Genomic DNA, 23,723 nt, shown 5'->3' with positions numbered 1-23,723 from the left:
TTTGGGAAACGAGTCGTTTAATGCAATGCTGGTTCGGGTTGCATTTTGAAACCAGCAGATCACGAGTGTGGGTACTTGTGGTGTGTAGTATGACATCTGAAACAATTCAGTGATCAAAATTTAAACTGGTTTGCGTCATGTTTTACGTTGAAAAACTTCGAAAGGAAGACCCTACATTAATCCATCTTTCGGTGGTGATATATTCCTCGCGAAGCGTGATGTCAGCTTACAGTTAAAGCTAACGATAACAATCTAAGGCTCTGTGATGGATAAATACGATTATACTTGTAATATTGTATCTGATCAGCTGTAGGTTAGACCCTTTCTATGTCATCATTTGAGTTATCTTAGAATTAAATCTTTACAATATTCATTATATATATTTTATAATAAGATGCGACTTATCATGTGTTAGCATATAAAGACTGGACTCGAAAAAAATGAGACACACAAAATAATGTATAACTTTTGATTACGTTCACAAAAATAGCTGATTTTTGAGCACCCATTTTAAAAATTGTTGAAACTATAACTTTGTTATTAGCATATCAGAACGTCTGAAAATTTGATAGTAAGTTCTCCAAGTAAGGCATAATAAGTGATGATAATTTCATCTTAATCGGTTGAGTACTTTTTTATAACAATTCAAACAAAAAAACGGGGTTTGTCAAATTTTGGGCACTTTCATATTTTAAAATCAGTGTGCACTATTTTGACTGTATAATTGGCAACACTGTCCCGATTTTTATGAAACATTGACAGTGTAAAATTGTTGGGTTAAAATGTTTTCAGTGAAAATTTCAGCCATTTTGGTTGAACATTTTAAAAGTTAGAGCAGTTTGAATGTCACTGTACCAAAAACCACATCTGCTGATTGCGACATAGTGCTACATATATGGCTATAACTTTTAAACGGTTAGATCAAATTGAATGAAATTATGACACAATACTTCTACATACATACTATATGTACAAAAAAATTCCATTGAAATCGGTTCAGTATTTTTGACTCTACAGTTTTAGGTAAAAATGTGGTATTTTTTAAAGTGTTTGTTCGCCCCAGGTTTGACTCTACAGTTTTAGGTAAAAAAGTGGTATTTTTTAAAGTGTTTGTTCGCCCAAGGTTCTCAAATGGTGAATCTCTTGTTTCGACGATATCTCCGCCAACACTTAACCGATTTTGATGAAATTTTTATGGTATTAGCTACACATAATGTACTATTCCTGGTCAAAAAATCAGTGATTTTTGTGCACGCAATCAAAAGTTATACATTATTCATTGTGTCTCATTTTTTTTCGAGTCCAGTCCTTAGTACAGTGATGATAAAATCAAGGCTGATTACTCAAGGTTGCAAAATTTCAGTGCCTCCTACACTGGTATGTCCTTGCCTCTGAAGAGTGTCCTTTGGAAAACTCTTCAATAATTTCCTCAGAAACTATTCCAAAAAACACCTTAAAAAATATCCAGAAATTTCATCCGAAGTACTTGCAAAAGCTATTCCTTGGAGTTATTTCCAAAGTTCCTCAAAAAGTTTCTTCATTTTTTTTAGGTTACTTAAGAAACTGTTCCAGGCATTGTACTCCAGGAATCCTTCTAGATTTTTTTTAAGAACTTCTCCTATGAATCTCCACAGGTATCTTCTGGAGTTCTCTCAGGAATTCTTTCAGAAAATCCCTGAGAGATTCCTTCAGAATTTCAAAAAAAAAAACTGTTTTTTTTTGGCCAATTTATGGAAACTGCCTTAAAAAAACTCTGGAGAAATGTTTGAAATTTCAAAAAGAACTCAACTTAAAAGAATATCTCAAAGAGTTCCTGGAGCAACTCTTGGAGGAATTTCTGCAAAATTTTTAAAGAGGAATTTTATAAAAATAAACCCATGGAAGAACGATTGAAAGAGTTCTTGAAAATATGTCAGAAGCAATCCTTGAAGAAATTTCAGAAAAAAACATGGAGGAAAATAATCCATGTAGGAGTTTTTGAAGAAATCTTAAGTATAATTTCTGTAAAATCCCTGAAAGTATTTTTGAAAGAATCTCAGGGAAATTCCTGAAGGAATTTCTGGAGAAATTTCTGAAGACATTTCTGGAGGAATACAAGGGTAAACTTCTTGGGAAACGCTTGGTGGAGCTCCAAGAGAATTCATTGAGAAACCGCAGAAAAAAAAAACCCTCAATATAGAACTAGGAAGATTTTCTTATAATAAGTGGAAAAATTCGATCAACATTTTGCGACATGTCCATTGGAATTGCTGTAGAAATTCTTGCAAAATATTTTTGAAAAAAAGAAATCTGAATCAGTTGAAAAAAAGTTCCAAAGGTATCCTTGGAAGAAAAGCTGGAGGAATATCTGGGGAAATTTACGGAGTGATATAACTCAAACTGCTGCATCTCTGTATAAATTTCTGGAAGAATTTCTGCTAGAAACACGGAAGGTAACGATACGCAACTCATTGGAGAAGTTGTTGCTGGATTTTCTGGTTGAACCTCTGGAGAAATTGCTGGAGACATTCCTGTGGATATTTCTAGAGGAATTCGCGGAGAAATCTCTAGAAGAGTGCGTGAAGAAATACATGCATGAATACCTAAAGGGACCACTGGAATATTTCCCTCAAATAAATAAATAAAATCGCTGACTGAGAGAATTTCAGAAAAAAACTTTAAATGAACTTCTGAATGTGGATATGAACTTCTCCTTCCTTCAGAAGGAGTTTTCAAAGGACATTCTAGGAAAATTTCTCAACTAATCCCAGGCAAACTTCTTAAACGAATTCTTAGTGGTGTTTCTGATGAAATTCTTAAAAGCACATTTAACCCTCGAGCAGTCGCGTCTTCGACTACCTGCAACGGCACTACGTTCACACTGTGTATCACAAACGTGCATTTTTCATGGTGCGTGTACTCAGTACACGACGCGACTGCTCCCGTAGAAATTTGCTTAATACTCCCTGGAATATTTTTTGCAAGGATTTATTAACAATTTTCTGGAGTTATTTCTGAAGATATCCACTGTGTAGCTTTGGAAGAAATTCATTGAAGATTTTCCGGAGAAAACGCTGTAGAATTCTGTAAACTAATCTCTGAAGTTTTTTTTAGAAAACTGTGGCGAAATTTTTGTATGGATCCCTGGAAGATTATCTTAAGGAATCCTTGAAAGAATATGTGAAGAAAATTTTGGAAGATGCTCAAAAGAAATCCATTACGATTTTTTGAAGGAATTCAGAACTTTTGAATTTTCTAAGGAAACTGCTGAAAAAAATTTCTGAAAGAATCTAAGGAGATATTTCTGAAAAAAAAATCCATGGAGCGATTTCTGAGGAAACTCATTGAACTCTGAGGAATATCTGTAAAAATGATGAGTGATTTTATGAAAGAATCACTAGAGAACTATCTGAAGGAATCCGTGGAATATTCCTATAGCAGATTTATTTAGAGGAATCAATGAAATGGATTTTTAAAAACATTCTTAGTTTCGTGATAAATTGTTTAATAAATCAGAAAATAATTTTTAAAGTTATTCTCAGTTATTCTATAAAGTTATTCTATAAAGAAATCTCAAAAGGACTTCCTGGAAGAAATTCTTCAAGATTTCGTGGTAGACTTTTTATGGAATCACCGGAGGAATTTCTGAAGAAATCCTTAAAGACTTTTTCTCTGTGCGATTATTAAAAATAAATCCGTGAATGGTGTTCTTAACGTATCCTTCGTGAAATTTCTGACGGAATCTATCGAAAAGTTCTCAAAGGAATTCCTCTACGATTGTTGCTGCCAACACTGTCCAATTTGGCATCGGTGATGACATGAATCTGCCAACAGCCAAACGATGCCATGCAGAAAAGAGAAGTATGAAATAGGAAGTCGTTGTCATGGCCTGAGAGCCAAAATACGTGGAAGTGGAAGGAATACCAAAAGTTATTCGTTATTAAACGTAAAGCTTATATTAATTATTCTATATCTACAAAGGAACTTGAATCTACAGTTGTAACTTATAATTAGAAACATTCCTACACGATCAAACTTGTGTAGGCTTGACGGCAGCCTCATGGAAACTGCAGCAGCGCAGTGGCAGAACCCTCGAAGACAAAGGTTACGATGTCTACCCAGACGGAGGCCTTCGCTTTTGCAGAAAGCTCAAGAGGTGTGGTGGATCCGACTGCCTTTGATAAGCACTCGCAGAAGCGGGTGAGGCAGCCGTCAGGTGAGGAGCTACCAGGCAGTTCCCGCATGGCTAGGAGATTATTAATCCCGAAAGCCGGCAGTAATATCGGTGAGTCGGACCCCCGTTTTTCCTGGACGTCCGGCTGGGCTTGAAAAGAGAACAGGGTGTTGCGACCATTATGGTTAGGCCCTCAGCAATCACAAAGTACGGCGGATCATGGGGAGGACCTCCCTTGGACCATAGTGAGCGGAAGAGGAAGAAAGAGAAGCCGCTAGATGTGTAGGAGCGTAGGGACACCAAACCTAGAGGGCGCTGTAGGGTAGGTGCCAAGCGCGAGAAGTCCAAGTACTCGGACATCTTGAAGCCGATGCGGAGTCAAACATGTGGATCTGGGAGCCGGGTGATTCTCGAGCTCAAGCGGGTGAAGATCTTCGAGCTTAAGCGCGGCAAGGAGCGGAAGGGCGCCGGCTACAAAAATCTGGCGGAAAAGGTTCTTGCCGAGGGTGTCGAGGTGAGGGCTCTCACGGTGGAGGCGACTCTGAAGATGAAGACCTTGATATGATCACTGATGCGAAGGAGCTCGTCACGATATTACGGAAGGGCCCGGCAGGATTACAGGTAGCCTTAAGGTACATACAGCTACATGTGGCGGAAAACAAGTCCGTTAAAGAGGCACCGGAAGTTTGATTCAGATGCCTGGAACCAGGACACAAGTAATGGGACTATAAAGGCCCTAGCAGGTGCAAGCAGTGCAGGCGATGTGGCGGCGAAGGCCATACGGTACAAGCTACACGAGTCCACCCACGTGATTGATTTGTTCCGGGAAATTCGCGAACAACAAACACCCAACGGGAGATCCAAGGTGCCCGGTCTTCTGAAGAGCCGTAGCTGACAAATCACAGTGCAGGTAAAGCAGCCTAACCTTAATCACTGTGAAGCAGCTCAGCAACTGCTTTATCAGGCAGTTTATAAGTGGGGGACAGATATCGCCATCATATCGGACCTATACAGGACCGTGGAATGAGTAAGCTGTTTAACGAACCAGCGGGTCAGATCCTGCGAGAGATACTGGCAAGAGATGTTTGTCTGGCTGATGTTGGTACCAAAAGTGCCTTCAGCCGGGCCGGGGCAGAATGAATCATTGTTGTTACTTTTGTGTAATTCTTGCCTGAAAAGTAGTTCGAGCTGGAGGCTAAATGATGCCTGCAGTAATGTCGGGAGTGGGATTCGATCCCAGGTCCTCGGCGTGATAATCAAGTGTTCTAACCATCACACCAGGTCCGCTCCACAATGCCTGCACTTTTTCCGATCACTAAGCGGCTCATAACGGGTAGTACTACGCAGGCAGCGGGCTAGTGAAGGGGTGACCAGGCCAAGGCCGTACTCTCGTGAGTGGAAGACATCGATCGTTCTTCAATGGCGAAGTATTCAGGGAGTCGTAAAATTTCGCCGTGAGCGAAATTTACTCTGTCCAAGTGATGACCGGGTATACCCGGTAGGGGGCTGTCCATTAATTACGTAAGGGAATTTTAGCGATTTTCTGACACCCCCTCCCCCCCTTGTAAGATTTTTTGTATGAGAACCCAAAAATTTTTGTATGGCGCGTAAGATTTCTCAAACCCCCCCTCCCTCCATAAACCCTTACGTAATTAATGGACAGCCCCTAGGGTTGTCGCGTGCATGGATGCCATTATGTCTACATAGAGATGTCCACCGTAGGAATGGGAGACCACCGGCGTACTGGTTGACTCGAGCTATTGTAAACTTGTGTCGCGCCTGTCTACAGGCTAGGCGGCGAATGTAGCGTACTGTTGAGGGCGCTCAAGGCCGAGATGAGGGCTAGCATAAAAACATGCTACGAAGGCTTCTGCCTTTAAGAACCCGTGAGGTAATGCCTGCAAAATCGAGAAATCTCCAGAGATGCTTCGAGACAATCTAAGGGTCTTCCCGCGTCATGATCTGAGTCTTCGGCCTCCTTTCGTAGTACCGCTGGGAACTGGGGCTGATTGTGAGAAGAGGGTCACCGATGAAGAACTTGCGGAGATTGCAAAATCCTTTCGCGAGTTCCCAAGTCCGGGCGGAGCTCCGAACTTGACCTTGAAAGAACCCATGGTAGAGGCTCCTGATATGTTCAAATCAGCTATGCAGAAATGTATGAACGATAGAGCCCAGAAGTTTGGAGCCTCCCACTCAGGTGTCAGATGAGTAGATTATTCCCCTATTACAAAGTGAAGAAAGAAATATCATACAGGGATATAAACGTGTTGAATCGACCTGAATTATTGAAATAATAAAATTGTTGGTAAACAAGCTTTCTTCAATTAAAGAGTGAGTGAGTTAAATAAGTCCCCTGTTCCAAGTGACTCTACCGTCAGTAGGATAGTGCGGGCTGACCAACTGGAGTAGCAGTAGAAGGCATCAGCTTGACGCACGCCCCGTAAAAGATGATGGCTGATGGATGTGAGCACAACAACAGGAGCAATCCGGCACCGCATGCCCGCAGCAGCTGAGCTCAAATCGTCCTGCTTGGTTGGTAGAAAATGGGTGGTGGGAGATGCTACCACCATCTTTCTGGTAACAACTTCAGTGGAGCAGACTAGAACAACACACTACCTACTATTACGACTGTGTGTGCTCTTCTTTTGGGTTCGTTTTTCCGATCCATACTACGTTCTATCGCAGCTTGCTTTTTCGCTTTCTACAAGGCTTTTTTCGGAGCCGTGCAAAGAAGGATAACAAAATGAAAACATATTATTATTGTTACACAATACAAACAATACAATACGCATTATGGTATTTAATAGGTTTATCCATTTTTTGAATCTTCAATAGGAAAGTGTCAATTAGAAAGTATGCTGTGTGCACTGGCGTAGTCTAGAGCCATGAACCTTTGACAGTTGCTAAGAACCTCCGCATATCATTCCGATCCATGCTTTCCTGCAGTTCAGTAATCATACTCGCTTCGTGCTGAGGTGAATTCGTTGCATTTCTGCTCTCACCACCCTGCGCCACTCTTTGTTGAGCCGGCTATTGGCTACTAGTTCGTATTCCCCAGTTATAGTATCTAGCCCTGTTCGGGACACGAATTCTGTTAGAGCTGCTCCGAAGAAAAGCCGACATTCGTTCAGTTCGGGTAACGGGTGTTGCTGACTGTCGTCGTCGTCGTCGTCGTCGTCGTCGTCATCGTCATCGAACAACCGAACGTCCCGAGCTCGACCAAGGAAGGAGCAAAAGACATCGTCGTCACCGGCGTCGGTCGTATCGGAGACGAGGACGACGGATGGGTAGGTAGCTCGAAGCAGGAGAATCAGCAGCACAGATGCATTGTATGTTCCGGACACCTGTGACCACTAAAAAATTGTTAATGGAATTGGAGATTTTTGTTTTCCTTCCCGGGAGAGTCCAGTCTCTACATAGCAGCCAGCGATGTGCAGTGCCAGTAGTGGCGGGGGAGGAAGTGATTCTAAATGGGGACCGCGTGTGAGTGCTGTGCTGGAAGTTTCGGAACCAGGATGGGGTAAGCGATTGTTGGAAATTGAGTTGCCTCCTTCAAACGGCTGCCGCTGTCACGCTCAGCACTGCAAAGATGAGCGGGGGAGAGACGTCATTTTACGGCTCCTTTTGTACGGGAGGTGATGCTGTAGTAGAGATGATCTGGGCAATGTGCGCCTGAATATTTTCTGAATGCAAGTTTTCTGAATCCCGGCAAAAATGTAATTTTGTAAATTAATTCAGAAGTTCATGCGAGTGATGAACAGTGATGAATAATTTTCATCATTTAGATCTGAAGGGATTTTAGAGGACTAAGGCGCAATCCATACCACTCCCCCATTTAGTACGTTGGCCTCCCCAGCCAGCCAGCAGCCAGAACATCCCAACCAGCCGGAGGGGCATTATCGGCACAAAACTTCTGCGTCGTCGTCGAGTGTGAGTGAGTAGTAGCAGCAGCAAGCAGGTTGCTCAACCACCCGAATGCCCGCCCGCCCGACGAGCGGTACCTACAAGAAACGAGTGTTCCTGACAGGTGCACAAGCCTTATGGCTCCCCATCAGATTGCTGTGTTTTAGTTCGCTTTCTGGGCTGCTGGCAATGAAAGATAGTTATTAGAACTTTTAAGACCTGGGTTCACATTTGCTGGTACGGTACACGTTCCCGGCGGTTCCTCTCCACTACTGTGTCGGGGGAAGATTGGAGGGCTTCCGCTGCAGAAGTGGTTCGGTTCTCTAGGGAAGGTAGGCAACGACCGCCGAACGAACTTGTACATCGAAATCGCTGTTATGATGCGGTACACGTTGCTGCTGTTGGGTAAAATGTACCTGCTGGATTCAGATGTCAGTGCTGATAAATTTGTGATGAGATGAATATATCCTCAAACTATTGCACATAAGGCGTTGTCCACGTGGAACTCCGAAACGATTTAATTTTCACTTGAGTACAAACGGTACTCTGAACGATGAAAAGTGTTGAATTGTGAAAAGTTCAGAGACATACGCTTTGCTCTGGCAGCCCAACTAACATTATTGCTGTACAACAGGTGGATGCACCGCTCATAAGCTTGATTTTGGAAATTTTAATTGAATAAACTGTTAGCTATCATTGTTAGTTGGGAGCGATTTGATTCTGCTGTGATTACTTACCTCAAGCAGAAGAAATGTACTTACGACAAAAAATCTTCACGTTGATGAAATTTATGAAAATTGGATACATTTCATCGAACTGGAAATATAAGGAGAATGGAATTTGGTTATTTGGAAAAATCTTTTTTAGGGGTCGCAGTACATATCGACCACTTTTGGTGAGTACCGGTATTTGGGTTCTGAAGCTCACAGTACCGGTAGTACCGGTAAAATACCGGTACTATGAATTTTTCACTAAAATGAAGAGATATATTTTGTACAATAAAATCTACCATTTACCAGACATTTGTGAATTCAGGTTTTCAGGAATATCATAAAATCAGACTCTGGAGTTCAAAATTGAACAAAATATATAGACATATAAAAATATAGATATAAATTAGTTGTACGAAACAGTTTTAGAGCTATTGTTCAGCTTCTGAGAAGTAGAGGCCAGTCTAAAAAAAACAGGAACAAACTTATATGTAGCAAAATTAAATAGATAGCTGCTAGTTGAAGACAGAAGAATATGAACTGATTTTTTTCTTTGAGGTCTTCAAAAACTGAAGAAAAATAAGAAACCCTAATCTAACCAATTTTATTCAAAGCTAGTAAATCCATTTCCAACATTCAACGTTTTATAAATTAATCATTGCTATGATATCCTGGATTTGCAGAAAGGTTTCATATATGAAACGTTTATTTGCCATATTAGTACTTGGCTTTAAATGTTTTTGATTATTTCCATTATCTACTAATGACCGGATTTCAACACAGATTTTCCAGTATCGAAAGTACCGGTACCAAGGCTCTATCAGTACCGGTATTTCGGTATCAAAAATTGGTCGGTAATACCGGGATTTTCGGTACCGGTACTACATCCCTAATCTTTTAAAATTTTCCTTGATTTAATGTATTGCTTTTTTTCAAACGAAGCTCACTCTTATGAAACGTAGCCTGTAGAAATCATTCTTCTTACTTATTTCTATATAATGCAGGCCATTCAGGCGGGAAAGGGATCATTATGTTTTTTTCGTTTAAGAGAACGAGCAATGGCGCTTAAGCCTAGGCTTTCGAGTCAGAACATAAGGAGCAAATACCTATGTCCCATCTCCGAAAGAGGAGCTCCAACGGAGTGGCATTGACTTTCTTAGCAACGTCACTCCCAAAGCTTTTGCTTCACATTTGGAACACATACAATAAGGAGTGGCTGACGAGATGTCACCGTTTCTTAGTTTTGTTCAATTGTATTCAAGTAGGCCTTCAGAAGGCCGGCTCCAGAGGCACGTTATCCTCCATTTGGGACATTTGTGCCATTTTTTTTGAAGTCGCCCTAAATCGATCATAAATTGGTGCAAGTTTATTACACTCACTCACTACACTTATTCCGGAGATATTCCGGATAGTACTGGGGTCAGGGGGTTGGGGGGTGTTCTGTTTTGCCGAATGGCTAAAAGTGATTATTCCGTGTGTTATTGTGTTTGAGAGCCCCCGCGGAGCCTGTTCTAGGTGTTCCAGAGTGGCCATATCAGTTGATACATTCTTCAGTCATTTTTTACTGCCCCATTCTCTCGAAATTATGATGATTTATACGTCGCACGACATGTTTAGGTTGAAACCCAGAAGTGTCCCCAACGAGGCCCCGTGGAACCTGTCACGGGGATTTGGATGGGTCAACTTATTCAAATCTGGTTATCGCATTTGTGTTTCACTGTTCGCAACAGAAATTTCGCTGAAAATTGATGGTTCAAACACAATAACACACGAAATAATCACTTTTAGCCTTATCGGGCACCCCAGTACAATCCGGAATATCCCCGGAATGGTTCCGGATATTGCATGGACACTTGAGTGTAATAAACTAGCACCAACTTATGATTGATTGAGGGCGATTTCAAAAAAATCGGATGAAAATTGACGAAATACCAGCATTTCGAAAGTGATGGTGCCCGGAGTACGACGAACGGCGTGTTAAACTCGGAAAAAAACCCGGCGGACGTTTCCCCAATCCGATTCGGAACGAGATTGAAAAAACACGTGTATACGGCTCAACGAACTCAATATAACTAACTTTATTAGTATAAAAGAATAGGAAATGTGTAGTTTAACAATACTCGTGTGTGTCAGAGAGTGAGTGGTTAAGGAGAAATTGAACTAATTGGTGCTCATCTGGCTAGATGGGGATCGTCCATGAATTCCACGCCTACATAAGCCGCCCACCAAATTGCGATCAGCAATTTCAGGTTCACGTCTTCCTGGTACGAACTCGTCCGCATCAAGAGGAATGATTCGAATCTTCCGGATATCTCGCCGAGTAACGCCTGAAGAAGTCATGATCGACAGTACTCGAACTAGTCCATCCTTTCCTGGGAATGTTTCCAGGACTCGTCCCAATGGCCATTGCTTCCCTTTATAGCCTGGATCCAACAGTAGCACAAAGTCGCCAACAGAAACGTTCGGTGAAGACTGCTGCCACTTGGTCAGTCGCTGAAGGGTTCGAACGTATTCGGTTTGCCATCTTGTCCTGAAGTTTTGCGAAAGCCTTTGAATGAACTGCCAACGAGACATCGAGTTGATTTGTCGCTCCAGCAGATTCACCTCCGGAACAGTACAGAGCGGCCTCCCAATTAGAAAATGGGCAGGTGTGAGAGGCTGATGATCGCTTGGGTCGGAAGGAATAGGAGTAATCGGCCTCGAATTCATCGTGGCCGCTACTTGAGCTAGAAATGTTGACAATTCTTCAAAAGTGAGCGTTTGGTTCTTCGTGAGGTTTCCAAGGATCTGTTTAGCAACTTTGATTGCGGATTCCCACAAGCCGCCGTGATGAGGCGATCTTGCCGGAATAAAACTCCACTCTACTCCTTTGTCCGTCAGAAAATCGGTGACGGTGTTGTTATGGGCAGACGAATTGATCAACGTGTAGACACTGCGGAGTTGCTGTGCCGCAGATCGGAAATTTGACGCATTGTCGGAAAACATTTTAGCAGGCAGCCCATACCTGCTAGAGAAGCGAGTGAATGCTGCCAGAAAAGCCTCTGTGCTCAGGTCCGAAACCGCTTCCAAATGAGCCGCTTTCGTTGAGAAGCAAATGAACAGCGCTATGTATCCCTTGCTTGCAATCACTCCACGCGCTCGACGTCCGACGATGCTGATAGGCCCTGCGTAATCCACACCTGTAATAGTGAATGGAGGATGCGGCTGGACTCGTTCAGGAGGCAATTGTCCCATCTTTTGTGAAACAGGAGCTGGTTTGGCCTTTGCGCAGCTAACACACTGGCGGAAGATCTTTCTGGCTGTGCTGGCCCCACGGATTATCCAAAATCGCCTTCTGGACGCTGCTAGCAGTGCCTGTGGACCGCAATGGTGATGTGTGACGTGATAGTGCTGCAGTACCAAGGAAGTGAATATCGATTGCCGCGGCAATACTATTGGATGCATACTGTCATAGCTAAGGCTCGAGTTCTGAAGTCTGCCGCCCACCCTGATCAAACCATGTTCATCTAGCACCGGGTTGAGCTGATGGAGCGAGCTATGTCGAGATACTTCCGCTTTCTGTTCCAGGCGCGCTAGCTCGCTTTCGAAGTAAAGGTGCTGCACATGCTTCACGTAAATCCTCATTGCACGGTCGATTTCATACGGCAGCAAACGTGAAGTTTCCCTGGAATCGGTAAAACGAAACCGAAGAACACGAGCGGTGACTCGAAGCAACATTTGCAGATCCGGATAAAATCTGGCCATCAAGCTGTCGAGCAGATGATTCTCGTAAACTGCGACGAGAGAAACGGCAGTTGTCTTCTGTTCTCGATCGATTTGCTGCACCTGTTGTTGAGTAAGAGACGATCCGTTGGATTGCGGGGGTGGATGGTGACCAGTATTTGGGCTCCAGGTAGGCCCATTCCACCAGAGAGAGTTGTCTCGGAGTTTCTCAGGAAGCGCCCCACGTGATATCAGATCAGCGGGGTTTTGATGAGTGTCCACGTGGTCCCAATTGATGGCTGGAAGATGGGTGGTAATTTCGGCCACACGATTGGCGACGAAGGTTTTCCACCTGGATGCGCCACCGTTGAGCCACGCTAGAACGACTTGCGAGTCGGTCCAAGCATGCACTTCGAAGATTGGTTCATTGATGGCAGCCTTGACGTTGGAGATGAGACGGGCCAGCAACACAGAAGCGCAAAGCTCCAAGCGAGGAAGCGTGGTGCGATTGTTTCCGATGGGTGCAATTTTGGATTTGGAGCAAAGCAGCCGAGACGAAATATTCCCGGCATCGTCGACGGTCCGGACGTACACGCAGGCGCCCATTGCCCTCTCGGAAGCGTCACTCTAGCCGTGCAGGTAAGTTCGTTGAGGCTTGCACACGCCAATCACTCGTCGGGGTACCTGAAAATGATTGAGAACCGACAGATGCTGCACTAAAGAAAGCCAATGGTTAGGGATTTGCATCCCAGTCCACCCTCAGCTCCCACAATTTTTGCATCACCAACTTCGCCATGACTATGGTGGGCGCCAGCAGTCCTAAGGGATCGTAGAGGCTGGCGATTTGGGACAGTATGACGCGTTTTGTGGGCTGAAAGATCTGGGGTTGATGGTACACGAACTTGAACTCGTCGCTGCACGGCTGCCAGTGGATTCCGAGGGTTTTGATCGTAGTGGAGTCGTCCAGTTCGATTGCTGCTTTCACTTCGATGTCCTCTTCCGGTACACTGGCCAAAGCCGCTGTGCTGTTGGAAGCCCATTTGCGCAAATGGAAACCGCCTGATGCGAAGATTTCCGACAGTTGGGTTCTGAGTTCCTTGGCCTCCTCTACAGTATCTGCACCGGTGATGACGTCATCGATGTATGTCCCCTTGATTGCCTTCTCAACGGTCGTGGGGAAACAATCTTGATGCGACAATAGCAGTTGTTGTACGCACTTGGTGGCGAGGTACGATGCACTTCTGGTGCCGTAGGTGACCGTGTTAAGCCGATATTCTTCAACGGGTTCAGTAGTCGACCACCGCCATAGTATTCGCTGATAGTCCCGATCGTCTTCGGAGAGCTGGATCATACGATACATCTGCTGAATATCGCCTGTTATCACGACAGCAGGGAAGCGAAAACGCAGCAAGATGTTTATCAGCGAGTCTTGCAGAATTGGTCCCAACATCAGGATGTCATTTAGAGATTTACCGTTACTGGTTTTGCTGGATCCATCGAAAACCACCCTACATTTAGTTGTAGAGCTTGACTCTTTCACGACACAGTGGTGTGGAAGAAAGATGCAGCCTTTGGAGCTAGGAGAAGAAGCAAGTGACATATGGCCCAAGTCGGTATACTCACGTAGAAATCCATGATACTGCTCCTTCAGTAGTGGGTTTTTCTCCAATTTACGCTCGATGTGACACAGACGCTTGGCGGCAATTTCACGCGATTCTCCCAGGCTAGAAGGATGTTCGCGGAACGGCAAGCGAACAGTAAACCGACCAACACTATCACGAGTTGTATGAACTACAAAATGCTCTTCACAATTCTTTTCTTCTTCACTCAACTGCGGCGAACGGTTCACGTACTCCTCCAACTGCCAGAACTGTTGTAGCTGGTTGGAAAGTGTGTCGTTGCCGACCGCCAAGAAGCAGGAACTAGATTGAGGAGCGGACGGTTGAGAGGCTTCCTTGTACGCCCCCGAGAACACCCAGCCAAGCTTAGTGTTTTGCAGAACTGGGAGACTGCTATCGGTGCTGAGATTGATGGTACCAGGCTCGAGTAGCTGGAAGAATAACTTGTTTCCCAGCAGCATACTAATTTTCCCTGGATGATTGAACTGGGGATCAGCCAGGTGAATTGAATCGGGAATCGGCCAATCTGTCACATCAACACACTTTAATGGCAATTCCGATGTAATTTTGTCCAAAATCACGCACGGTACAACGTCACGATACGCGGAACAACGCGACGAAAAGGGAACGAGCACTCCTTTGCTTGCATAGCCACTTGAACCAGCGATACCACCAAATTCGAAATCGATGTCAGCCATTGGTAACCCTAACGCAGCACACAAGTCTTTGGTGATGTAACTCGCATGAGACGCACAATCAAGCACCGCGCGGCATGTGCGTGGTCTGCCGTATTGGTCCAGCACGTTGATAGTAACGGTCAAGAGGAGAACGTTCGTGTCGATTATATTCGTCGCGAGAGCAGAGATCAGCGACTGACAGGGCGGTGAGCGGCTGGGCGCAGCCGTTGTCGACGTCGTGTCGGTGGGGCACGAGCTCGTGGGCACTTGCACTGTGTGTGGAACGAAAGCATCATGCAGCAGTGTGTGGTGAGATTGACGACACTTTCTGCAATTACCGGATTGGCATGGTTCATTCCAATGTTGCTTGAGGCAATTGAAGCATAGCTTTTGCTTCCGAGCGAAATCCAAGCGTTCAGTAGCACTGGAGTGGTTGTATCTGCCACACTGGTACAACTGGTGAGGCGATTTTGAGCAGTACGAACAGTTTACCTTAGAAGTCTGTTCGGTGAGTGACACCAGAGTAGAGACTGGTCTAGGGTGTGACTTTGCAGCAAATTTAGCGGTTGTCGTGGGACGTTGGCGACTCTGCTTCATGGCACTCAATGCAGAACTCTGAGCGTCGACGAACTTGAGAAACCGCTCGAGAGTGATTTCTCCATCCTGCAACTCAGCTCTCTTCTGACACCATAATTGTTTCGTCTCGGGGTCCAATTTCTCCACCAGAATGTAGAGGAGCCAAATATCCCGATCCTCTCTGCCCATGGCCTTGAGCGCTCGAACAACTTCATCGGACACATCGTGGAGCGAGCGTAAGCCACTTTCACTAGGCAAGGTCATCGCAGGCTGGCTCAGAAAACGCTGGATGTGTTGAGCAGCAATGTTGAGCGGCTTGTTGTACCTCTCCTTCAATTTCGCAAGCGCTGGTGCGTAATTGGCATCTTCGATCTTCAGATGAGATACGAGAGACGCTGCCTCGCCGGCCAGGTTGGTTTTTAAGAAATACAACCGCTGGCTATCCTGCAGCGAGGGGTTGCTATGAACGGCACTTTCAAAGAGGTCATAGAACGAGGGCCAGTCTAGAATATTCCCGCTGAAAACGGGAAGGTTCATGCGGGGTAGCTTGAGGTCAGGATGGGGCAGCGTGGTTGAAGCTGCAGCTGTAGGAGTAGAACCAATACTCGTAGAAGCAGCGGATGTGTTGAAATGAGTGGACATCATACGGAAAAAATCAGCTTGCTGTTCGGCTAATTGTTTAATGGCATCGCCGCCATCTTGCGTTGTGGCTTCACGGCGAGTAGAACAAAAGTCTAACCTTTTCAATTGTTTGCGCAAGCTGTTTTTCAGGGCCACGATGCTTCGATCGAAGGTTTCGAACTGCGACAGGATTTCGTCTTCCTCTTCATCTTCACAAAGCTCCAGCATCTGCTTGTGAACGATGAGGTAAGCTGCCCAGATCTGGTCTACGCTGTCCAGTTCGGTGAGGAGCTCCACGTCCTCCACAGCCTCACTACGCTCACCACGTGTTAGGTCTGTTACATCCTCGACAACGCGTTTCAGTCGAGCCTCGAGGGTTTTTCTTTCACGGATTAACTTTTTCATGGCGATCGCGAACACTTTGACGGACGCGACGGTTAGACTCCGGTTCACAACGACGGCGCGGGAGTGGGGAAAGTATGGTTAGACGCACACTTGACCAATTGTCCCGGATCCGGTTCGAAGGAGCACTATGGTGCCCGGAGTACGACGAACGGCGTGTTAAACTCGGAAAAAAACCCGGCGGACGTTTCCCCAATCCGATTCGGAACGAGATTGAAAAAACGCGTGTATACGGCTCAACGAACTCAATATAACTAACTTTATTAGTATAAAAGAATAGGAAATGTGTAGTTTAACAATACTCGTGTGTGTCAGAGAGTGAGTGGTTAAGGAGAAATTGAACTAATTGGTGCTCATCTGGCTAGATGGGGATCGTCCATGAATTCCACGCCTACAAGTGAGTAGTCGGGGGTCGGGACGTGAAGGTTAATCAATACCTTCAGTCTCGGATTCTTCCAAGTCCAATTTTAGTTTTTTCTCCAAGAGGTTCTTCTGGGAATGCTTCGGGAATTAATTTTGGTAGTCTTCCATGAATTCCTTCTGGGAATCCCTCATAAGAAGTTCGATATTGTAATTCTTCAAGATTTCTCCATGGGGATCCTCCAAAAAATATTTTGACGGAGTTGCTTCTGGGAGTCCTGCTGCAATTTCGTCTGTGAATCTTACAGAATTTCTTTTTGAAAATCTTCTAGAGAATTCCTTCTGATGTTCTGTCTGGAAATTTTCCAGGAGTTTTTTTTTATTGGGATTCCTCCAAAATTTCTATCTGAAATCCCCAGAATCCTTCCGAAGGAAATACGATACACTCTTAGAAAAAATCATGTAAATTTAAGTTCACTTGGATGCACATAAAAGGAGCGGCCCGTTTGACACAAATTTACGTCTTATATCACAAATAAAATCGAGCTAGCAATCGCTAGAGCCGAAGCGAGAGATAAAACATATGTAAATAAAATAATGAACTGGATTCGAACTCTGGTCCGCCGATTGAGAAGCACGGACTACACCTCTCGGCTATATCACCGAGTTGTAAGACAAACGATAAATGTAAAACTGTTTCTATCTATCTGATCAGCTAGGTTTGTTGACATCTTGTGCAACCAACTCTAACTTGCATGATGGATGTAGATATGAATCACATTTGCCATTCAGTCATGAAATGTTTACGTATGTTGATGGTTTACGTCACGTGTAAATTCCTAATTTTTTAAGAGTGTAGGAATGCTCCAGGAGTTTCTCGTGAAAATCCTCCAAGATTTTCTCATGGGAAAAGAAAAGCTCTGGAAATTTCCCAGGAGTTTCTCGTTGAAATCTTCCAAGAGTTCCTTGTAGGAATCCTCCAAGTTTCTTCTGGGAATTTTCCAAAAGTTCTAGGAGAAATTTATTGATCAAATTTCTGAATTTTTCTCCACATCCAATTCTCGGAGGAATCTCAGAGACTAAACTCCTCTTGGAATCTCTTAAAACACTTCTGAAGGAATTCTTAAACAATCTTGAACCATTTGTTCGGACCCTTTACGTAGCGAATTTCGGACACCAATCAATCTTCCGTAGAGAGTTCTCCTGACGTTGTTTTATAACACTTTAGGCGTTCTTCTCAGTTTAAGAAATACGGTACATGCCTTGGGCTGAAAGTCTCGATAATGAAGACATAAAAAAACACGGTACACAACTTGGGGTTTGAGGAAAACTAACGACCGATCGTTTTGATGGTTGGCGGTGGCGAATAGAGGCTGCAAAATAGTGATCTATCCAATACAAAGTAATTGTCTATCTACATCGACATACAATTATAGCAAGAGAGAAAATCTCTTTCCTAGAAAAAATATCGTTTGGTAAGCTAAGGATTCTCATGCGCAATTTAACTAATTGAGAAGTACAGGGGATACCACGGGGGTGCTATGGTGATCTGATTTTGTTGCCGCTTATCATGCGCAACAAGAGCTCACTAATACCAACATTTACTCAATACAGCAGCGGGAGAAAATAAGGAAAAACGCACTTTGGCGAACAATGTTTGCGAAAAGAGGTGTAGTGTGTCTTTTCACAAACAATCTCTGTAGGAAACTTTACCTAAACATTAACACTCTCAAATTGAAAATTATCAAATATGCCGCTTTTTTATGATCAACACTTTTATGCGATATAATGTGATAGAAGCGTTTTGCACCAATATCCCTCGTAAAAAGGTAAACATTCAAATTTCATCGGTGAATATTTTGGCTGGAGCATAAATTTATACTCCACGTAAGGAGGCACAATTCAACCTGTCAAACTCCATAGTGATAAAATATGTTGCCGTTCCCTTGGGGGATACTCAAAATAACAGGGACAGGTAAAATTTTCACTTTTCAAAAAATGTTCGACTAGCTGTATCTTTTTGAAAAGGGCATCAAATATTCTCAAATTTTTACTGTTAGTTCATCAACTAGTTCTACACGAAGTAAGAAAGATTTTAGAAAAAAGGTATAATTATGCGATAGCCAACTTTGAGCTGTTATATCGCCGGATTAAACAAGCCGAATGCAATGAAATTTTGATCATTTATGACTAATATAATGAGCTAGTTGAACATTTTTTTAAAAGTGAAAATTTTGCCTGTCCCAGTTATTTTGAGTATCACCAGTATAGTCCTCAACATGCCACCTACATTCTAATCGGAATTTACTAATTCAAAAGCTAAATCTTAGAATCTAATCTAACAAAATCAATGTTACGCTGCTTCAGACTGGATGCGTCTCATCCTTCTTCAAAGTGCTTTCGAATGGTAGCATACATACTCACTCATGATGCTGACCGCTTGTAGATAGATCCGCTAGGCATCCGTACCTTCACCACCCTAACCACTCCGTCCGGGCCTGAATGGACTTTAATAATGTGGGCAAGGGGCCACACGATGGCTGGATTCCCGTCTCTTTAGGAGTACACGCAAAACAAAAAAAGCTACCAAAAATTGAGATATGCCTTTTCTACCAATTTATGTATTAAAAACGTACAGAAAATGTGATAAATCATAATCCATTCGTTGTATTAAGATGCGCTACACGGTTCCATAGCTTCCATACCACTACACCGTTAAAGTAGGGAGCATAAAGGTGGGTTGGTGTGTATGTCACCTGACATTCCACGAGCCACCAGAGGTTTGCTTCAGGTGTCTGGAACCAGGACACAAGTCGTGGGACTGCAAAGGCCCCGACAGGCGCAAACTGTGCAGGCGATGCGGCGCTGAAGGTCATAAGGCCCAAAGCTGCACGAGTCCGCCCATCTGCATGATCTGTACCGGGAAATCCTCGAACAACAGACATCCGATGGGTGGTCCAAGGTGCCCGGCCTTCAAGAAAGCCGCAGTGAACAACAAATCACAGTGCAGGTAACGCAGCTGAACCTAAACCACTGTGATGCGGCTCAGCAACTGCTTTGTCAGGCAGTTTCTGAGTGGGAGACGGATATCGCCATCATATCGGACCCATACCGAGTACCCGCCGGCAACGGCAACTGGGTCGCGGATGGGACCAGAAAAATGGCGGCGATATGGACGACGGGTAAATACCCCGTTCAGGAGTTGGTGTCTACTACCTATGAGGGCTTCGTGGTCGCCAAAGTAAACGGGGTCTTCTTCTGTAGCTGTTATGCGCCTCCGCGGTGGCCGATCGAGCAGTTCACGCAAATGCTGGACCGCTTAACGACCGTGCTAACAGGGCGAAGGCCGGTGGTAATAGCGGGCGACTTTAATGCCTGGGCCGTGGAATGGGGAAGCCGTTTCACGAACCAGCGGGGTCAGATCCTGCTAGAAACACTGGCCATCTTAGATGTCGACTTGGCTAATGTCGGTACCAAGAGTACCTTTAGTCGAAACGGAGCGGAGTCAATTATTGACGTGACCTTTTGTAGTCCTGGCCTAACAAGTAGTTCGAACTGGAGAGTAGATGATGGCTACACTCACAGCGACCACCTGGCGGTTCGCTACAGTATCGACTACAATAACAGCAGACAGCGGATAGAAGAAGAGGCGGCTAGGCCAAGGCCAAGCCCTCGCAGGTGGAAGACATCATACTTCGACGAAGGGGTATTTAGGGAGGCGCTCCGCCGTGAGCGAAACTTAATCGGTTTAGACGGCGACGAGCTGGTAGCGGTGCTCTCACGTGCGTGTGATGCGACCATGCCTAGGCGAGTCCACCCTAGAAATGGGAGGCCACCGGCTTACTGGTGGACCGACGCGATTGCGGACCTGCGCCGCGCCTGCCTACGGGCTAGGCGGCGGATGCAGCGAGCACGATCAGAGGAAGAGCGAAACGAACGGCGGGTGGTGTTCGCCGCTGCAAAAGCCGCGCTTAAGACCGAGATAAGAGCAAGCAAAAAGGCCTGCTTTGAGGGTCTCTGTCAGAGTGCCAATACGAACCCGTGGGGTGACGCCTACAGGATCGTTATGGCCAAGACGAGAGGTGTGATGGCTCCTACAGAGCAATCTCCAGAGATGTTGGAGGGGATCATTGGAGGACTTTTTCCGCGTCATGATCCTAGTCCTTGGCCTCCTTTCGTAGGACAGCCGGGGACTGGGGCTGGCGATGAGGAGAGGGTCACCGATGTGGAACTTGCGGGGATAGCTAAGTCCCTTAGCGTAGGTAAGGCCCCAGGTCCGGACGGAGTTCCGAACCTGGCCTTAAAAGTAGCTATTGCAGAGGCTCCCGAGATGTTCAGGTCTGCTATGCAGAAATGCCTGGACGAGGGAGTTTTCCCAGAAGCTTGGAAGAGGCAGAGCCTGGTACTATTGCCAAAGGCGGGGAAACCACCCGGAGACCCGTCGGCATATAGACCAATATGCTTGATTGACACGGCGGGGAAGGTGCTCGAAAAGATCATCCTCAATAGAATGTTGCGGTTCACCGAGGGCGAAAATGGTCTTTCGAGTAACCAGTACGGCTTCCGGAAGGGGAGGTCCACCGTAGACGCTATCTTGTCGGTTACAAAAACCGCCGAGAAAGCACTCGAGCCTAAGAGGAGGGGAATTCGCTTTTGCGCGGTAGTGACTCTGGATGTAAGGAATGCGTTTAATAGCGCCAGCTGGTCTGCTATTGCCGATGCGCTCTTGCGTCTGGGGATACCGGAGTACCTGTACAAGATTCTCGGAAGTTACTTTCAGAATCGTGTACTAGTTTACGACACGGAGGTGGGTCGGAAGTGCTTTCACATAACCTCAGGAGTCCCGCAAGGTTCCATCCTGGGTCCGGTGTTATGGAATGTCATGTACGACGAGGTGTTGAGGTTAGAGTATCCAGTGGGAGTGGTGATTGTCGGATTTGCCGACGACATTACGCTCGAAGTCTACGGTGAAACGATCGAGGAGGTAAAGTTGACTACCAACCACTCGATCAAAGTTGTGGAGGCGTGGATGCGGTCCAGGAAACTGGAGCTGGCTCACCACAAGACAGAGGTGACGGTTGTTAACAACCTGAAGTCGGAGCAGCAGACGGAGATCAGTGTAGGAGACTGTACTATCCTGTCAAAGCGCTCCGTCAAACACTTGGGCGTGATGATCGACGATAAGCTTACCTTCGGTAGCCACGTCGATTATGCCTGTAAAAGAGCCTCCACAGCTATTGCGGCACTGTCCCGGATGATGTCCAATAGCTCTGCGGTGTACGCCAGTAAGCGCAAGCTTCTGGCTAGTGTTGCTACATCCATACTTAGGTATGGCGGCCCGGCGTGGGGCACCGCGCTAAGTACTAAATGCTACCGACGGAAGCTGGAAAGTACTTACAGGCTTATGTGCCTGAGGGTTGCGAGCGCGTACCGTACCGTGTCACACGACGCTCTCTGCGTCATTACTGGTATGGTGCCTATCAGCATTCTTATCAGTGAGGACATGGAGTGCTTCGAAATGCGCGGCACAAGAGGCATACGCAGGACTGTCAGGATGGCCTCTATGGTCAAATGGCAGCGCGCGTGGGACAGTTCCACCAAAGGAAGGTGGACCTATAGGTTGATACCGAGGGTAGATAGTTGGATTAATAGGCGCCATGGGGAAGTCACATTCCACCTGACACAGGTCCTTACAGGTCATGGTTGCTTCCGACAGTATCTACACCGTTTCGGGCATGCGGATTCTCCCGAATGCCCAGTGTGCAATGGTTTAGAGGAAACGGCGGAACACGTTTTGTTCGTGTGCCCGCGTTTTCGCACAATGCGTGACCGCATGCTTGCCACATGCGGGGAGGACACAACTCCGGACAACTTGGTCCAGAGGATGTGTAGGGATGAGTTTGGCTGGAACGCCGTTTCAACGGCTATTACCCACATCGTCTGGGAGCTACAGAGGAGGTGGCGCGTGGACTCGGAGAATGGCTAGTCCAGATGCAGTACAAGAGGTGGTCCAGGGGTTCGGAGTCGGCTTCGTAGGTCATACCGGTGCCCTGCGGTCGAGATCGACCCTTACAACGATTAAGTGGCCGCGGAGAGGAAGTCCCGGTAGCGGTGCTGTCGTGGCGTCGGTCTACTGGGTTGGATCCTAGCCCGCGGTTGGAAAGGGGTCCCCGGCAAGGGTCGGGGTAGGTGAGATCCTGCTGTCTGCAACCTACGGGTGCATCTGATAGGGCCTGAAGGGTAGTGATACCCTTCCTTACGGGCAGGTCAGATCGGGTTGCACGTGGGCATCAGTTCTTGATGTCCGCTCAGCAGTAGGGCGCGGGCGGGGTTGACCCTGCCCGCCTTCCGAGGACAAAGGGAGTGGCGAGGACCACTCGGGAAACTGGCTAAGCGCCAGCATGCTACCGTGATGGACTCTCCAAAGCGAGTCATCGATGTTCGTTGCTGCAGGCTACGCAGCTAACCTTGTGGGTGCGATGTGCACTAGCCCCTCTCTGAAGCAATACCTTCTTGGTGGTTCCGGAGAGACGTAGGGTTTGGCGACCATAGGAATGGTTTAGTGGGTACGAGGAGAGAGTAGTCCTGGATTTTACTTTTGTTGTAGAAGACGGCCTGTCAGACCTACACTACCCTAACCTTCTGTTAGGGTGTCTGTTGAGCAGATTATCCCCCTATGGTTTAGAAGGAAAAAAAAAAAAAAAAAAATACCACTACACACAAGCACCTCCATTGAAACCCGAGAAGTTGAACCGGGTTGCGTCTAAAAATAACTTTCGCTTCGCTGCTGAGCTTCGCGTCCTATTGTCTACATGGAATTTTCCACTTGCAAACAGCAACCTGCTGGATGCGGGCTTTTCAGTGCACAATGGGTCTAGAGTCGTATTTACGAAGACAAAAATGTTTCTGCCAGGTTTTGTCATTTCTTTTTTTTTTCATTATTGTGAAATGATTACGGTCAATCAAGTGTGGCTTATCCAAAAATCTGCTGATTAATTAT

At 45.6% G+C, this 23,723-nt stretch overlaps 3 protein-coding genes across 5 annotated transcripts in view; 1 reads left to right on the top strand and 2 right to left on the bottom strand.

Moving 5' to 3' along the window:
• The window catches only part of LOC109623345 (protein CBFA2T2), a 408,298-nt gene that overhangs the window by 44,059 nt on the left and 340,516 nt on the right, over positions 1-23,723 (top strand). The gene's annotated exons all lie outside the window — the stretch shown is intronic.
• Positions 7,108-13,074, bottom strand: LOC115260537 (uncharacterized). The gene is made up of 2 exons (XM_062858039.1): positions 11,119-13,074; positions 7,108-7,506 (listed from the first exon to the last, which is right to left on the bottom strand). Exons 1-2 carry the CDS (start codon positions 13,072-13,074, stop codon positions 7,108-7,110), a joined length of 2,355 nt encoding a protein of 784 aa, XP_062714023.1.
• Positions 13,202-16,366, bottom strand: LOC109397738 (uncharacterized). Its single transcript, XM_062858038.1, has one exon. It carries the CDS (start codon positions 16,364-16,366, stop codon positions 13,202-13,204), a length of 3,165 nt encoding a protein of 1,054 aa, XP_062714022.1.

This window comes from Aedes albopictus, chromosome 3 (assembly GCF_035046485.1).
Source record: "Aedes albopictus strain Foshan chromosome 3, AalbF5, whole genome shotgun sequence".
Lineage (NCBI taxonomy): Eukaryota > Metazoa > Arthropoda > Insecta > Diptera > Culicidae > Aedes > Aedes albopictus.
Note: the sequence above shows the minus strand (reverse complement) of the source record. Positions and strands in the feature narration are given on the sequence as shown.